Source organism: Nomascus leucogenys, chromosome 7b (genome assembly GCF_006542625.1).
Source record: "Nomascus leucogenys isolate Asia chromosome 7b, Asia_NLE_v1, whole genome shotgun sequence".
NCBI lineage: Eukaryota > Metazoa > Chordata > Mammalia > Primates > Hylobatidae > Nomascus > Nomascus leucogenys.
Genome location: NC_044387.1, coordinates 103,753 through 119,738, shown reverse-complemented (window position 1 = coordinate 119,738; position 15,986 = coordinate 103,753). Strand labels below are relative to the sequence as shown.

The window sequence follows — 15,986 nt, the reverse complement described above, 5'->3', positions numbered from 1 at the left end:
AAGAGACTGACAAAGCCACTGTCACAGCAGAGATTTGAACACATCTGTCTCAGTAATTTATAAATCAAACAGACAAAATATCAGAAAGTACACAGAACATGTGAATAAAGTAAACAAGCTTGATCTAATGGAGTTATATGTGAATATAATGAATATATATGAATTAATATGTACCATAGATATGAATTATTGATTCATATATATGAATCAATACATATGATATAGATGATATCAATATATATGATAAGAATAGATATACCTGTATCCAACAATTCCTACTGAATAAATAGGAAACTTTTACAAAAATGGACCATGTAGAAGGATACAAAGAAAGGGTCTTCACAGACCCTCAAAATATCAGTATTATCCAGATCCTTCTCTGACCATATACAATAAAATATCAATAACCAAGGGTTAGTCTTCTCCCAACAAAAAACAATATGCATTTGAAAATATAAATAAGCATACTTTTCAGCAATTCCCAAGCCAAAATAGATAATGGTATTAGAAAATCAGAACAAAATGGCCAGGCGCAGTGGCTCATGCCTGTAATCCCAGCAGTTTGGGATGCCGAGACAGGTGGATTACCTGAGGTCAGGAGTTCAGGACCAGCCTGGCCAACATGGTGAAACCGTCTCTACTAAGAAATACAAAAATTAGCTGGGCATGGTGGTGGGCACCTGTAATCCCAGCTACTCGGGAGGCTGAGACAGAATTGTTTAAACTCAGGAGGCAGAGGTTGCAGTGAGCCGAGATCGCACCACTGCACTCCAGCCTGGGCGACAGAACGAGGCTCCATCTCAAAAAAAAAAAAAAAAAAAAAAAAGAAATTCAGAACAAAACTAAATGAAAATACTACTTGTCAGGAATTAAGGGAACAGGTGTGTGACTGTAGTCTTGACTACTTGGGAGGCTGAGGCAGGAGGATGGCTTGAGCCCAGGAGTGGGAGGCTGCAGTGAGCTATGATCCTACCAGCCTAGGCAACAGAGTGATACTGTGTCCAAAAAAAAGGCTGGTCCGAGTGCAGTGGCGTTTACAGCTAATTGATCACAACCAGCCAGTTACTTGTTCCTTCTTCACTCTCACTGTTTCACTTGACTAGTTTTAAAAAGCAAAAAAAAATTTTTTTAAAGGAAAGCTTAAGGGACATAACGAAAGTGGTACTTGGAAATTCATGGGTTTATGAAGAAACACTGAAAAAAAGACAAAAGAGAAACATTGAAAATTAATAAGCTCAATTTAGAAAAAGAATCAGGCTGGGCGTGGTGGCTCACGCCTGTAATCGCAGCACTTTGGGAGGCCAGGGCAGATCGTGAGGTCAGGAGTTCGAGACCAGCCTGACCAACATAGTGAAACCCCCATCTCTACTGAAAATACAAAAATTAACTGGGTGTGGTCATGGGTGCCTGCAATCCCAGCTACTCAGGAGGCTTAGGCAGGCGAATCGCTTGAACCCGGGAGGTGGAGGTTGCAGTGAGCCGAGATCGCACCACTGCACTCCAGCCTGGACGACAGAGTGAGACTCCGTCTCAAAAAAAAAAAAAAAAGGAAAAGAAAAATAATCATAAAAACTCAAAAAAGTAAAGAAATAAACATAAGAACAGAAAATAGAAAACAGAGATGATCAAAAAATGAAAAGCTAATTATTTAGAAATAGATTTGTATTCCTAGAAAAATAAAACTTAAATAAGATTCAAGATAAAATGGAACCTAAATACACCTATAGATATTCAATAACTAGATGCAATAAAAACTCTACTCCCTGCAAATACTGTGTATTCAAGGATGGCTGCCTTACACAGCTGGTCTGGAGCCTGGGAGAGGGACTGATCTGCAGAGGGGAAGTTGGGTGTGGACTTGCAGGTGGAGGCTGGTGTGACCCAGCACACAGCGGGAGCATGGGCATCAGGCTGTGCCAGGGGCTTGGACACTTCAGTGAACCAAACCGGCAAAGGTCTCTCTCCACTGGGTGCCTACATTTTGGCGGGGAAAGAAAGACACTAAAGCACAAATAAGTGAGTCAGAGTATGCTAGAAGGACCTCAGGAGGAAGGCAGGGGACCACAGTGAGGCAGTGGAGCAGTGTGGGCCAGGCAGGCCCACCTGGGAGAGGAAGGTGGAGGGCATGGCCTGGGAGCAGAGGGTCCTCTCCCCTGAGGTGTGGAAACCAAGGGAGGTGAAGGTTCTGGGGAAGTCAGGTGGGACAGGACAGAAACCTGCTTGCGGGGTGAGCAGCACAGGTGCTGGTGTCACCTTTGGGAATCTTTTCCAGGGAAGTGGTCACCCAGGGTTTGTGGGCTGAGTGAGAGGGAGGGTAGGGAGTGAGAGGGGCCGGGGGAGCGATAGTGGGGGGTCGGGAGGGGACAGCTCTGAGTGCAGCTGAAGTGAGGCCAACAGCTCTGATAAGAGAGAAGCCAGCAGTGGGCAAACCCAGGCCCGCCCGGGGTCCTAAAGGTGGGTGGGGGCGTGAGCCCCCTCGCTGGAGTGTGTATTAAGACAGGAGAGCCGAGGTTTGGGAGGTGTCACAGTAAGTGCTGAGGCAGGGAGGGCCCTTGGGGTCAGCCTGGGGGTGGCAGCGGGCAGTGGGCTGGGGCCCATCCAGGGGTTGGTTTGCACCCAGCACTATTCTGGGTGCTTTGCCCACATGAGCTCTCCCAGACCTTGTGAGGCCTATTTGTGTCTAAATGTGTGTGGGGGCAGGTGGGGAAGAAGTGGGGATGGTGAGAAGGACAGATCTTTCCAGAATTTTGGCCCTGTTGGAAGGAAGGGAAAGCCTAGGGGCCATGGTGTCCTGTAAATCCCCACCTTCCAGGTCAGAGACGGGAGAGAAGAGGGGGTAGACCTGGGCCCAGGGCGGCCCTGCCTGGCAGGTGGGGTCTGGTGGGCCTGAGGGAGGGTCCTCAGGAAGCTTGGGGAGGCCGTGGGGAACGTGGGGATTCTCAACAAAGTAAGCGGCAAAGACATCCCGTGTCCCTTGGCTTCCTCTCCAGGAACCCCCCGGAGCCTGGAGGACGTCATGTGTGTGAGTGCTTGTGGGTATTGTTATTTTTGCTGTTTGCCGGGGTGGCGGTGGAGCTGGGGAGTGACTCAGGCTTGGACTCTGTTCACGATGTGAGCGTCATGCGTGCCAGGCACCGTGCAGAACCCAGGCTCAGGGCGGCACTGGGCAGGGGCTAGGGTGTTGCCCCAGGCAGCGGGTCTTTGACCCAGCTGAGTCTGGGGACCATCAATCTGTGGGCTGCTGGTTGGTGAAGATGTGAGATTTTCTCTCGAAATGCTCAGTGGCCACAGCCCCATTGCTGGCCTGGGGTGGCTGGATTCACCTGGGCTGGTGGGTTGGCAGGAGGCGGCTGGTGGGGCCCAGAGGTCCAGTCTAACGGTCGGAGGAGTGCCGGCCAGGGTCTCTGGGTCCATCCAGCCAAGGGCAGGCTTGCAGGGAGAGCCCAAGGGAGAGGGAGGAGGCCCAGGGCTGTGGAGAGTCCATCGCTGGTGGACTCAGAGGCCCCATCCACCACCTTCTGCTGGCCACAGTGGCATGAAGGGCTGGCACCTGGGAGCAAAGGCAGGTGGAGGTTGTGGTGGGAGGGATGGCAAGGAGGGTTAGGGTTAGGGCTGAAGGAGGGGTTGGGAGGGAGTCGGGGGCCTGGGTGACGGGTGGGAGAGACAGGGGCAGGAAGACGGTGGAGACACAAGGTGGGCCGGGAAGCACTGGTTTCCTCTCTCCAGGGCTGGGCCACAGGAAATCCAGCCCTCGTGCCTTCCAAGGTGCTTCCTGCCGATAAGGGAGCCTCCAGGGCCCCTTCCTGCTCCCTGCTCCCGGGACCCCCACCCCTCCCATCCTGCCCCCTCCCCTGGGAGACCCTCAGCTGCACCACTCAGGCCAGACCAGTGGCCTTGGGAGGGGCCTGGACCGGGGGCTGGGAAGCCTGCGATGCTGGGACCACAGTTGCTGGGCAGGGAGCAACCGTCTAGGCGTGGGGAGAACGCAGGACGTGACCCACACACCGCACTGGGGGCTCCGCTCTGCCGGGTCAGTGGCGTCCTGGGAAGGCGGGAGGAGGAAGCCGGACTGGTCCCAGGGAAGAGAAGCCCTGCTCTGGGGTTGACCAGAGGCTGTTTTGAGGGGAGAGGGCTCATCAGAAACACTCTGTATGGGGTCAGGGGTGCTCTGGGGTGAGCAGGTGGTGGTCGCGGTGGATCCGTTGGGGAGTGGGGGCTGTCCTTGGAGGGAGTGTCAAGCTCTGTTCTGGTGGGTCAGGGTGTTTAGGATGGTCCAGGTTGTCACGGGGGGAGGGTAGGGAGGTTTTTCTGCGTGTATGGGGGCCAGAGCACTTCAAGGTTATTCCTGGGAGGCTCAGGCAAAATCCGTTTTGTGGGTGATCTGGAGCTGCTCTTGGGGAGGCTGGGGGTTAGAGGCTCTGCTTTCCTCCTTAGGCAGAGGGGTTCCCCAGGCCGGGCTCTTCCCCGAACGTTCTCAAGCTCTGCCCTCAGGGGGCCAGCGGCTCCTCCAGAGGATCTGGGGCTGCTTGGGGGCGGAGGAGGGGGGTGGGGAACACGCCAGGCAAAGCGGGTTGGGAGAGTTCTGCGGGTGTCGGAACGATTTCGACTTAGGGGCTGCTCTTGGGGGCACAGGGGCTCGCAGTGCTGGACAGTTCCGAGAGGCCGCTCAGGGCTGGGGGGCCTGGTGCACCCCGATGGGGCGGCGGTGCCTGAGCTAGTTTCTTTACTGAGCTCCCCCCTCCTCCGCCCACTCATCACCCCCTCCCGCGTTGCCACGACAACGCGTAAAACTAAAATTCACTTCCCAGTCGCAGGTGGAGACTAGTAGCGCCCCCTCCCCTAGGCCCTTCCCCGTAGGTCGCGCCCCCATCCCGTCGTCGCTAAGGTGACGGGGAGGGGGCGACAGGCGTTGGATCCGGACCGGCCAGGGGTCCTTGGGGGGGAAGTCCGGAGCAAACTCCCCAAACTAGGCTGGCGTGGGGGAGCCGCGCTGAACACGGCAGGGCGTGGTCGAAAGGGTTAATTCGGAAGGCCTCTCGCCAAGGCGGTGGGAAGGGCCCCGGACCCTCCCCGGTCTGGAGGTCCCCGTGGTCCGACCCCCAGGCCTGGGGCAGGGGTGGTCCCCGCCATCTCCTCCAGGCCTGAAGCTGGGGGTCGGTGGAGTTGGGGGGAGAAGCCGCCACCTCCGGAAATTAATTGTTTTTCTTTCTCCTTCTCGCCCTACCTCGGTCTTCGCGCCCCAACGCGGCCCCCACCCCAGCTCCGGGACCCCTTCCTCCGCCGCACCCTCCCCGGTGGTCCGCGGGTGCCCGCCCGCTGCGGAAAGGCGGCGCGGCCCTCGCCGCTCAGCCACTGCCCCCCCGCCGAGGCCTAGGACTCCCCCCCACCCCGCCACAGCCCCCAGGCCCCCCGCCCCGTGGCTTGGCCCCCGCCCTCCGCACACACCTCCCACCCCCACCTGGGACCCCGCAAGTAACCCCCCCACACTGGCCCTGAGCCCTCCGGCCCCCGCCTCCGGCGCAGCCCCCTCGCCACCCCCGCTTCCCTCCCGTCTCAGGCCCCCTCCCCCCGCCGCCCCCGCCCCCGGGGAAGGCAGGCGCCGAGCTGAGCCGGGGCCGATGCAGCTGAGCCGCGCCGCCGCCGCCGCCGCCGCCGCCCCTGCGGAGCCCCCGGAGCCGCTGTCCCCCGCGCCGGCCCCGGCCCCGGCCCCCCCCGGCCCCCTCCCGCGCAGCGCGGCCGCCGGGGCTCCGGCGGGGGGGAAGGGGGGGCCGGGGCGCCGCGCGGAGTCCCCGGGCGCTCCGTTCCCCGGCGCGAGCGGCCCCGGCCCGGGCCCCGGCGCGGGGATGGACGGCCCCGGGGCCAGCGCCGTGGTCGTGCGCGTCGGCATCCCGGACCTGCAGCAGACGGTGAGCCCCGCCGCCCTGGGCCCGGCCGTGCCCCTGCGCTCCCCGCCCGGGATTCCCCCACCCCCGCCGGGCGCGCCCAGCGCCTGGGACCCCCGGCCCACGGCTACTCACCCCTCCCCCGCCGCCTCCGCCGGGACCCTCCCCATCGCCAGGGCGGGGCCCCGGGAAGCCCGGCCCCTGGGGCGGGGCTTCGACCGCGGTTCGCGGAGGCGCGGGGTCCCCGGCGCCGGCTCCCGAGCCCCGGACTCCTTCGGCGGGGGCCCGGGGCTCGGCACCCCGCATGGCGCCGGCGGGGCGGGTCCGCGCTCCCCGGACCTGAACTCACGAGCCCGCTCCGCTGCAGAAGTGCCTGCGCCTGGACCCGGCCGCGCCCGTGTGGGCCGCCAAGCAGCGCGTGCTCTGCGCCCTCAACCACAGCCTCCAGGACGCGCTCAACTATGGGCTTTTCCAGCCGCCCTCCCGGGGCCGCGCCGGCAAGTTCCTGGATGAGGAGCGGCTCCTGCAGGATTACCCGCCCAACCTGGACACGCCCCTGCCCTACCTGGAGGTAAGTGGCCGGCGCGGGGGTGAGCTGAGGAGCGCGCAGGGTGGACCACCAAGCTCCGTGGCGGGACCAGTGAAGGGCACGGCAGTGGGGAGCACAAGTGGGAGAGGTGAGGGTGGAGGCTGTGTGTGTGTGTGGTGCTGTGTGCAGAGTGCAGTGAGCGTGTAGAGTGTGTACAATGAGTAGGCACGGTGTGTGCGGCGAGTGGGCACAGTGTGTGCGGCGAGTGGGCACGGTGTGTGCAGTGAGTGGGCAGGGTGAGCAGTAAGGATGTACAGTGTGAGCAGTATGCAGTGTGTGCGAGGAGTGGGCACAGTGTGTGCGAGGAGTGGGCACAGTGTGTGCGAGGAGTGGGCAGGGTGAGCAGTATGCAGTGTGTGCGAGGAGTGGGCACAGTGTGTGCGAGGAGTGGGCACAGTGTGTGCGAGAAGTGGGCACAGTGTGTGCAGTGAGCATGTGTAGTGAGCAGGCAGTGTGTGCAGTGAGTGGGCAGTGCGCACAGCATGTACAGTGCGAGTGGTGTGTGCTGTGTGCCATGAGCATGTGTAGTGAGTGGGCACAAAGTATGCAGTGAGCACATGCAGTGTGTGCAGTGAGTGGTGTGCAGTGTGTAATTAGTGTGCAGTGAGTGTGTACAGCGCATGCAGTGAGCAGTGTATAGCATTGCAGTGTGGGGCAGTGAGTACCGCGTAAGTGGTGTGATTGTGGTAAGCAGGATGTGCAACATACAGTGAGCAGTGTAGTGTGTGCAGTGTGGGCTGTGTGCCACACAGAGTGTGTGGTGTGTGTAGTTTGAACAGTGTGTGCATTGAGCAGCATGGGTGGTGTGGACGCTGAGCATTGTTCTCCAGGGAGGAGTGTGAGCAGGAGTGAGTGCCAGAGGGGTGTGTGGTGTGAGCAGGGCTATCTGTGTGCACGTTTGTTCCTTTCTCCAGCTGTGAAGTCTTGTGAAGGCCAACTAAGTCCCCTCCTTTGCTCACCCATGCATGGTGTGAAGATGTATTGAGTGCCTTGCGAGGCATGGGGAGACAGACGGGGTCAGTCCTGTGGAAGGTCTTGTAGTTTGGCAGGGTGGAGGGGGGTGCCCAACTGCAGTGGGCATTGAATAAAGATTTTGTGAGCTGAGCTCACAGTTGGGCGGGCCTCTGTGGTGGCACAGGAAAGTGGGGTCAGTTCTACCTGGAGAGTGGAGGGGATGTCTAGGATGGTAAGCCTGGAATCAGGCCTTCAGAGAGGAGTGGGATTTTGCCGAGAATCCTGGGGATGGGAAGGCGACGGGACAGTGCGGGCTGCGGGCAGCTAGGCACGTGCCTTCCATCGCGCTGCATCATGCCTGAGTGTGGTGGGTGCATGGCAGCTGTTAGCTCTGTCCACTGTGGTAGTGTAACTGATGGTGTGTGCAGGAGGGGAGTGAGGGGTGCGGTGTGGCCAGCATGAGCGGGACGGGGTTTGTGCATGGACTCCCTTGCTCAGCTGGGGTGGGGGCATTTTCTCTTCCTTTTCTTTATCTGAGCAGTTTCGATACAAGCGGCGAGTTTATGCCCAGAACCTCATCGATGATAAGCAGTTTGCAAAGCTTCACACAAAGGTAAAGGATCACGGGGAGGGGGCTCCTGAGGTTCCCTCCTGCCTCCCTGTGGCTGCTGTCCCTCACCCCAGCTTGGGGCTGACCACAGTCCCCCAGCTTCAGCTCAGTCTATTTCCCCATCATCAGGGGCCCAGAGCCTGTACTGGGTGTGGCTGGAGGGCTGGGCATAGATTCCCGGCCCCATGGTTGGGGTCAGGTGGTACGGTGATGTGTTCCAGTTAGATCAGACTCTTGCTGACCCCCCTGGCTTAGGGGCTGCAGTGTCCTGTGAGAAGCTGGGTGGGGAGGGAATGGACAAGCATTGAGTGGTCAGCCAGTGCTGGGCATTTGTAATTAGACCTCTCATTAACCCTCTTCCAGAGGAACTATTATAACCTTGTTTCACAGATGGGGACACAGAGTGCCCGACTGTGTAGACAGTGAAGCTGGGGCTGAACCCAGATCTGTCTGGTTCCAGGCCCTGTGCCCAGGCATGCCTGTGAGGTGTCTTTACTGCCGGGTGCCACCCCCAACTGGGCCTGACCCCAAATGTTCTTGAGGGGGGCACCTTACTATTTCTCTTTACCTTACTATTTACCGCTGAATGTCAGAGGGGCAGGGTGGGTGCCACAGCCGCCCCCCAGGGGCTTCCACCCCCAGCTCACGGTCCAGCGAGCACTTGCTTGCTGGATACTTTATGGGTGGTCTCTGGAGCCCAGGAGAGGGGTCAGAACTGTCACCCCTGTGCCCTAATGGTCCCATCAGTGACATTGGAGCCTCAGGCTTCTGTGCCAGACTTTTCTGCTGCCCCAGGGCAGGCGGTGGTCAACAGCCTTGGCACTGTGGCTGGGCAGAGTCCACTGTGGAAAGGTCCCCTCTCCTGCCACTGGCCCTCACTTGACCTTGTCAGCCTGGGTTCCTCCCCCATGGCCACCCCTCGCTCCAGATCTCTCTTCAGTGACCAACAAGACATGAGTGACTCACTCCGCAGTAGGTCTCCTTTGTTTTAGGATGAGCCTAAACTTCTTATAGCCCCGTGTTTCTACCTGGGCTCCAGCTGGCCTTTCCCTCTCCCCTGGTGGTGAGCACTGCCTCCTCTTTCACTGCCTGGCCCTCCTGAGGAGGTTGCCTCCCAAGGCAGGGGTCCCTATGGCACCCTCCCCTATTTCTGATGTACATTGGGTGTTTATGGAAGGGCCCCGGCCTTTGGCCAGGGCACCTTGCCTTGTGTGTGTGTGTCCGTAGTGCCGGCTGGGGAAGTGAGGTCTTGTGGGGCGAGTGAATAAACTGGGTGAATGAGTACAAGGCCATCAAAGTCATGTCACAGGAAGGGTCCCTGGGGTGGGGGACTGTGGTGGGGTGAGCTGGAGAGGAAGATGGGCCGAAGAAGGAGCCGGTTGTCTCAGGGTGCTGAGGATTCAGGGCTGCTGTGGGGCTGGTTCCTGCCTGGGTGGACCTCGGGCTCTTCTAGGCCAGGCAGGTTGGGGCAGCAGGGCTGGAGAGATGCAGCCAGGGCAGTGACTGAGCCTGGAGTGGGGGACTTGCTTGGGGCCCGACCAGGGTGACGTGGCCTTGGTGAGGGGCTGCTTGGGTGCAAGCTGACAGTCGTGACTGGTTTGGCTATCAGGGCGCAAGGAAGGGCTTTGGGCCGTGCATGGGCCCACCCGAGTGGGAACTGGGGCTGTGGTGGGAGTGCAGGACTGTGGGTGACAATTGTGATGTCAGGTGACAGGTCAGACTGGTAGGGATGTGGCGGGGGATGCCTGAAGGTGGCCTGAGGCTTGCCGGAGGAAGGCGGGTGATGTTCAGGTGATGGAGGCCTTGGTGCCAGGCTGACGGATGGCCGGTGTTCCAGGCGAACCTGAAGAAGTTCATGGACTATGTCCAGCTGCATAGCACAGACAAGGTGGCCCGCCTGCTGGACAAGGGGCTGGACCCCAACTTCCATGACCCCGACTCAGGAGGTGAGGAGCAGAGTAGGGGAGGGGCGTGGCCTTTGCATGGCTGGGAGCCTGACCCTTATCTGTCTGTGAACCCAGAATGCCCCCTGAGCCTCGCAGCCCAGCTGGACAACGCCACGGACCTGCTAAAGGTGCTGAAGAATGGCGGTGCCCACCTGGACTTCCGCACTCGTGATGGGCTCACCGCCGTGCACTGTGCCACACGCCAGCGGAATGCGGCAGCACTGACGGTCAGTGAGGGCGGGGCCTGGCCTGGAGGGGCTCTCATCTCTCCAGTGATGGGGCTGGGGGCAGCTGGGCCTGGTGTGGATACTGAGACTGCTCACCCTCAGACCCTGCTGGACCTGGGGGCTTCACCTGACTACAAGGACAGCCGCGGGTTGACACCCCTCTACCACAGCGCCCTGGGGGGTGGGGATGCCCTCTGCTGTGAGCTGCTTCTCCACGACCACGCTCAGCTGGGGACCACCGATGAGAATGGCTGGCAGGAGATCCACCAGGTGTGCAGGGAGCTGAGGTGGGGTCCCGGCCTCTGTGTGCTGGGTGGGGGGTCCTGGCTCTGTCTGTAGGGGTGGGGGCCTGGCCTCTGCCCAGGGACCCTGCAGCACCTTGCTCTTCCCCCAGGCCTGCCGCTTTGGGCATGTGCAACACCTGGAGCACCTGCTGTTCTATGGGGCAGACATGGGGGCCCAGAACGCCTCAGGGAACACAGCCCTGCACATCTGTGCCCTCTACAACCAGGTGCGACTGTGTGTGCTGCACATGCCTGCACCAGCGAGTGTGGATATACTTGCCTGTTCTGGGGGTGTACATGTGTGTGCACACAGGTGACCCTGTACGGTGATCGCGTGCGTGCACCAGTGAGTGTGGATATACTTGCCTGTTCTGGGGGTGTACATGTGTGTGTGTGTGTGCACACAGGTGACCCTGTAGAGTGATCGCGTGCGTGCACCAGTGAGTGTGGATATACTTGCCTGTTCTGGGGTGTACATGTGTGTGCACACAGGTGACCCTGTACGGTGATCGCGTGCGTGCACCAGCGAGTGTGGATATACTTGCCAGTTCTGGGGGTGTACATGTGTGTGTGTGTGTGCACACAGGTGACCCTGTAGAGTGATTGCGTGCGTGCACCAGCGAGTGTGGATATACTTGCCTGTTCTGGGGGTGTACGTGTGTGTGTGTGCACACAGGTGACCCTGTAGAGTGATTGAGTGCGTGCACCAGTGAGTGTGGTTATACTTGCCTGTTCTGGGGGTGTACATGTGTGTGCACACAGGTGACCCTGTACGGTGATCGCGTGCGTGCACCAGTGAGTGTGGATATACTTGCCTGTTCTGGGGGTGTACATGTGTGTGTGTGTGTGCACACAGGTGACCCTGTAGAGTGATTGCGTGCGTGCACCAGTGAGTGTGGATATACTTGCCAGTTCTGGGGGTGTACATGTGTGTGCACACAGGTGACCCTGTACAGTGATTGTGTACGTGCATCCCTGCCTGTGTGTCATGGTATATATATGTGCTCTGTGTCCCGCAGTGAGTTGTGGCTGCAGCACAGCCTCATAGGCCTATGTGTGCACATTTGTTCTCTGAACAGACATGGGCTTCACATGTGTGCACGTGTGTTCTGAATAACCAGGTATGAATTGGGTACGTCCAGGCCCTCTGGGCCAGGTGAGACCTGTGTGTGTTTACCTACTTGCTTGTCCCTGTGCAACTCAGGTGTACATGGAACAAATAGGTGTGAGTCCATGTGTGTGAGCCTGTGCCCTGCGCACACCATGTGTGCGTTCCTGTGTGCGCATGTGCTGTTGTGCTCGGATGGTCTCTCCAGCCACCCAGCTGTGATTCCCTCTTCCCTGCAACAGGAGAGCTGTGCTCGTGTCCTGCTCTTCCGTGGAGCTAACAGGGATGTCCGCAACTACAACAGCCAGACAGCCTTCCAGGTACACCGGTGGTTTACAGGAGCTCAAGGCTGCCCCAGAGGTGTCTGTCTCTGTGTCCATGTGACTTGACTTCTCTGAACCTTGATTCTTCCCTGGAAGGCCCTAAGGGAGCACCTCCCCCAGGACTGCCCACGGGAGGTGTGGGGGGATGAGCCCAGCACCTGAGGGGTGTTTGGTGTTGATGTTCCCTTCGTCCCACCACCAGGGAGAGAGGAGGGTCAGCAGGGCTCTGGGGCAGGGGGATGGGGAGCATGAGATTGGGGTGACAGGTATGGGTCTGACCCCCCCACCTCGAGAGACCAGCAGGAGTGCAGAAGCCAAACTGGAGAGGAGGTGGAGAGGGGGGTGGTGGAGAGGGGGTGGTGGAGAGGGGGTGGTGAGAGGGGTGTGGTGGAGAGGGGTGGTGGAGAGGGGGGTGGTGCAGAGGGTGTGGTGGAGAGGGGTGTGGAGAGGGGTGTGGTGGAGGGGGGTGGTGGAGAGGGGAGGTGGTGGAGAGGGGGTGTGGAGAGGGGTGTGGTGGAGAGTGGGGTGGAGGAGAGGGGGTGTGGTGGAGAGGGGGGTTGGTGGAGAGGAGAGGTGGTGGAGAGGGCGGTGGTGCAGAGGGGTGTGGTGGAGAGGGGGGTGGTGGGGGGGGTGGAGAGGTGTGTGGTGGAGAGGGGGGTGGCGGATGGGGGGTGGTGGAGGGGGGTGGTGGAGAGGGGAGTGGTGGAGAGGGGGTGGTGGAGAGGGGAGTGGTGGAGAGGGGGGTGGTGGAGAGGGGAGTGGCGGAGAGGGGGTTGGTGGAGAGGGGGGTGGTGGAGAGGGGGGTGGTGCAGAGGGGTTGGTGGAGAGGGGGTGGTGCAGAGGGGGGTGATGGAGAGGGGAGTGGTGGAGAGGGGGTGGTGGAGAGGAGTTGGTGGAGAGGGGGTGGTGCAGAGGGGGGTGGTGGAGAGGGGGTGGTGAGAGGGGGTGGTGGAGAGGGGGTGGTGGAGAGGGGGTGGTGGAGAGGGGGGTGGTGGAGGGGGGTGGTGCAGAGGGGGGTGGAGGGGGTGTGGAGAGGGGGTGTGGAGAGGGGGTGGTGGAGAGGGGGGTGGTGCAGAGGGGGTGGTGGAGAGGGGGTGGTGCAGAGGGGTGGTGCAGAGGGGTGGTGCAGAGGGGGGTGGTGGAGAGGGGGTGGTGCAGAGGGGGTGGTGCAGAGGGGGGTGGCGGAGAGGGGGGTGGCGGAGAGGGGAGTGGCGGAGAGGGGGTTGGTGCAGAGGGGGGTGGTGCAGAGGGGGGTGGTGGAGAGGGGGGTGGTGGAGAGGGGGGTGGTGGAGAGGGGGGTGGTGGAGAGGGGTGTGGAGAGGGGGTGGGGAGGGGTGGTGAGAGGGGGTGGTGGAGAGGGGGTGGTGAGGGGGGTGGTGGAGAGGGGGTGGTGGAGAGGGGGGTGGTGCCGAGGGGTTGGTGGAGAGGGGAGTGGCGGAGAGGGGGGTGGTGCCGAGGGGTTGGTGGAGAGGGGGTGGTGGAGAGGGGGGTGGTGGAGAGGGGGGTGGTGGAGAGGAGTGTGATCCCAGCCGCTGATGTAACTCAGGAGGTTTCCGGGCCCTTTCTCTGGCCAGGTTGGTTGGCACTGATGACCAGGTGGACATAGTCTCTGTGACTTGGAGTTTGCTGGGGAGTCGGGAATATCATGGGGGTTTTCGGACCAGGAACGGAGCCAGAACTCCTCCGTTTTTAGTAGGAGTGAGATGTGGGAAGGGTGGTCAGGCTGCTGAGGTTATGTGGTCATAGAAGGTGGAGGCAGCAGTGGGCTGCCAGATGGGTTTGGGCACATTGGGAAGCAGATACACCAGGGCCTGTTGGATGACTGGGTGCAGGGTCACAGGAAGGGGAGGGTGAGCTTGGCAGCTTGGGCAGCGGCGGGGCCTTGGCTGAGATGGGAAACATGGCTGCATGGTGGGACAGAGCAGCGTGCCTGTTGGCTTGGGACGGCTGGTTTTAGCTCTGAACTTCTCCTGTCCAGGTAGCCCCTCAGTCCCAGGCAGACGGAGGGCGGGTCACTCCAGTTATGGGGTGTGCCTGTGGCATCCCAGTTATAGACAGGAGTGTGTGTCAGTAGAGAAGAGGAATGGGCTGGGGTCTCCGGGGCCCCCAACCAAGGAAGACTCCACACAGGAACTCGAGAAGGAGCCGCTGGGGCTGGCTGGGGAGGCAAAGCTGGTGCTGCTCAGCCCCCTCCCTGCTCCTCCACGCCTTGACCTCCCCTCTCCCTCAGGTGGCCATCATCGCAGGGAACTTTGAGCTTGCAGAGGTCATCAAGACCCACAAAGACTCGGATGTCGGTGAGTTCTGCCCACCTGGGCAGCCCTGTTGAATGTAGATTCGTGTAGGTGAGTTCTGCCCACCTGGGCGGCCCTGTTGAATGTAGATTCGTGTGGGTGAGTTCTGCCCACCTGGGCGGCCCTGTTGAATGTAGATTCGTGTGGGTGAGTTCTGCCCACCTGGGCGGCCCTGTTGAATGTAGATTCGTGTGGGTGAGTTCTGCCCACCTGGGCAGCCCTGTTGAATGTAGATTCGTGTGGTTTTCTGGGGCCCAGCAGACGTGAGGGTCAGTGGTGACATAACAAAGGGGCCCCACACCCCACATCTACACTGTGTGGCCAGTGGTCTCTGAGTGGCCACTGCGGGCATGAGGAACGGGCCACAGGGCCTGTGTTGAGTGAATGTTGTTTTTGGTCTGGGAGAAGAGCGTGGTGAGGTTTGGGCTGTGGGCCGGGGCTAGCATTCAGCTTAGGGGGAAGTGTAGGTTGAGAGTGGGGTTGAAGTTAGGGTCCGAGTCCCTATTTCCCGTTAAATCCTAGGAAGAGCCAGCAGGAGACACGGGGGTGGTGGGCCCCACTTCACCCTGGAGCAAGCATGAGTCCAGGTGGTCCGTAGCAAGCTCAGCATGAAAAGATCACATAAACGGCACATCAGGAAAACAAACCAGTGATGGGAAGGCAGAAGGGGGCTGGGAATAGTGCCACAGCCACCCTCAGGGCAGGGAGCTCTGAGCCCCCTGCTGCCTGCGGGTAGAGGAAAGCCTGGTGTGTGCGTGACTCACGGTCCTGGAAGGAAAACCAGGAGACACACACGTGGCCTCAGCCAGGACACCCGAGCCTCTGGGAGGTCTCTGGTGGGTGTGGTGCCAGGCTGGGACCATCCTGTTAAGGCCCCTTCAGGCCACCTGGCGCACAGGAGCTCCCTTGCTGATCCCTCCATGTCCTGGGTGGTCCGGGCTTTTCTGCCTGTGCCTCTCTCTGGAATACGGACTCCCAGGACCCCCTTCCTGCCATGAGTGTTTACTTGTGGGCATCCCCACTTTTTGTTTTTGTTTTAATTTGAAGTGACCGTGGGCAGCAAACGTTTGGAGCAGATGTTAGGGTTGGACTCTCACTTGGTTCTAATGTGAGGTTATGGGCAGGGCTGGAGTTGAATTTCGGACTGGGGTTAAGATTAAGGTCGGTTTCATGTTTAAGGGCCCCCCTTCTGTAGAGCTCCCCCTGAACATTCCCCTGTAAGGCTTGGTTATGAGCCCCTCCACCCCAGGTTGTGTCAGTTGAACCATCTGAGGCTGTGGCAGACCCTCAGTGAGTGCCACAGCTGCTCTCAAGGCCGCTGCAGGGAAGTGTGTGTTGAGGAAGTAACTGGGCGAGTGGGATGGGCAGGATCGGAGTCCAGGGTCAGGTCAGGGGAGAACTGTGGTAAGGTTTGGGTTTGCATAAGGGCTACAGATAGTTACTTCTGGTTTGGGCTGGTGTTTTGGAGGTGGCCCTTAGTGTTGGAGGGCCCTGGTTTGTGCATGTGTGGGGCCTCCTCCTCTTTTTTTTTTTTTTTTTTTTTTGAAATGGAGTCTGCCTGTGTCGCCCAGGCTGGAGTGCAGTGGCACGATCTCGGCTCACTGCAAGCCCCGCCTCCCGGGTTCTCACCATTCTCCTGCCTCAGCCTCCCGAGTACCTGGGATTACAGGTGCCCACCATCACGCCCAGCTAATTTTCTGTATTTTTAGTAGAGATGGGGCTTCACCATGTTAGCCAGGATGGTCTTGATCTCCTGACCTCGTGATCCA

The 15,986-nt window shown here is 59.8% G+C and overlaps 1 protein-coding gene across 5 annotated transcripts in view; it reads left to right on the top strand.

Moving 5' to 3' along the window:
* The first annotated feature begins 5,597 nt into the window (after positions 1-5,597).
* The window catches only part of SHANK3 (SH3 and multiple ankyrin repeat domains 3), a 56,396-nt gene continuing 46,007 nt past the window's right edge, over positions 5,598-15,986 (top strand). For all 5 annotated transcript variants that reach the window (XM_030815239.1, XM_030815241.1, XM_030815240.1 and 2 more), the window contains exons 1-9: positions 5,598-5,906; positions 6,250-6,453; positions 7,967-8,038; positions 9,873-9,981; positions 10,057-10,208; positions 10,311-10,478; positions 10,603-10,719; positions 11,843-11,920; positions 14,154-14,220. In XM_030815239.1, coding sequence (XP_030671099.1) covers positions 5,619-5,906; positions 6,250-6,453; positions 7,967-8,038; positions 9,873-9,981; positions 10,057-10,208; positions 10,311-10,478; positions 10,603-10,719; positions 11,843-11,920; positions 14,154-14,220 — 1,255 coding nt within the window. In that variant the 5' untranslated portion in view covers positions 5,598-5,618. The remainder of the gene's footprint in view (positions 5,907-6,249; positions 6,454-7,966; positions 8,039-9,872; positions 9,982-10,056; positions 10,209-10,310; positions 10,479-10,602; positions 10,720-11,842; positions 11,921-14,153; positions 14,221-15,986) is intronic.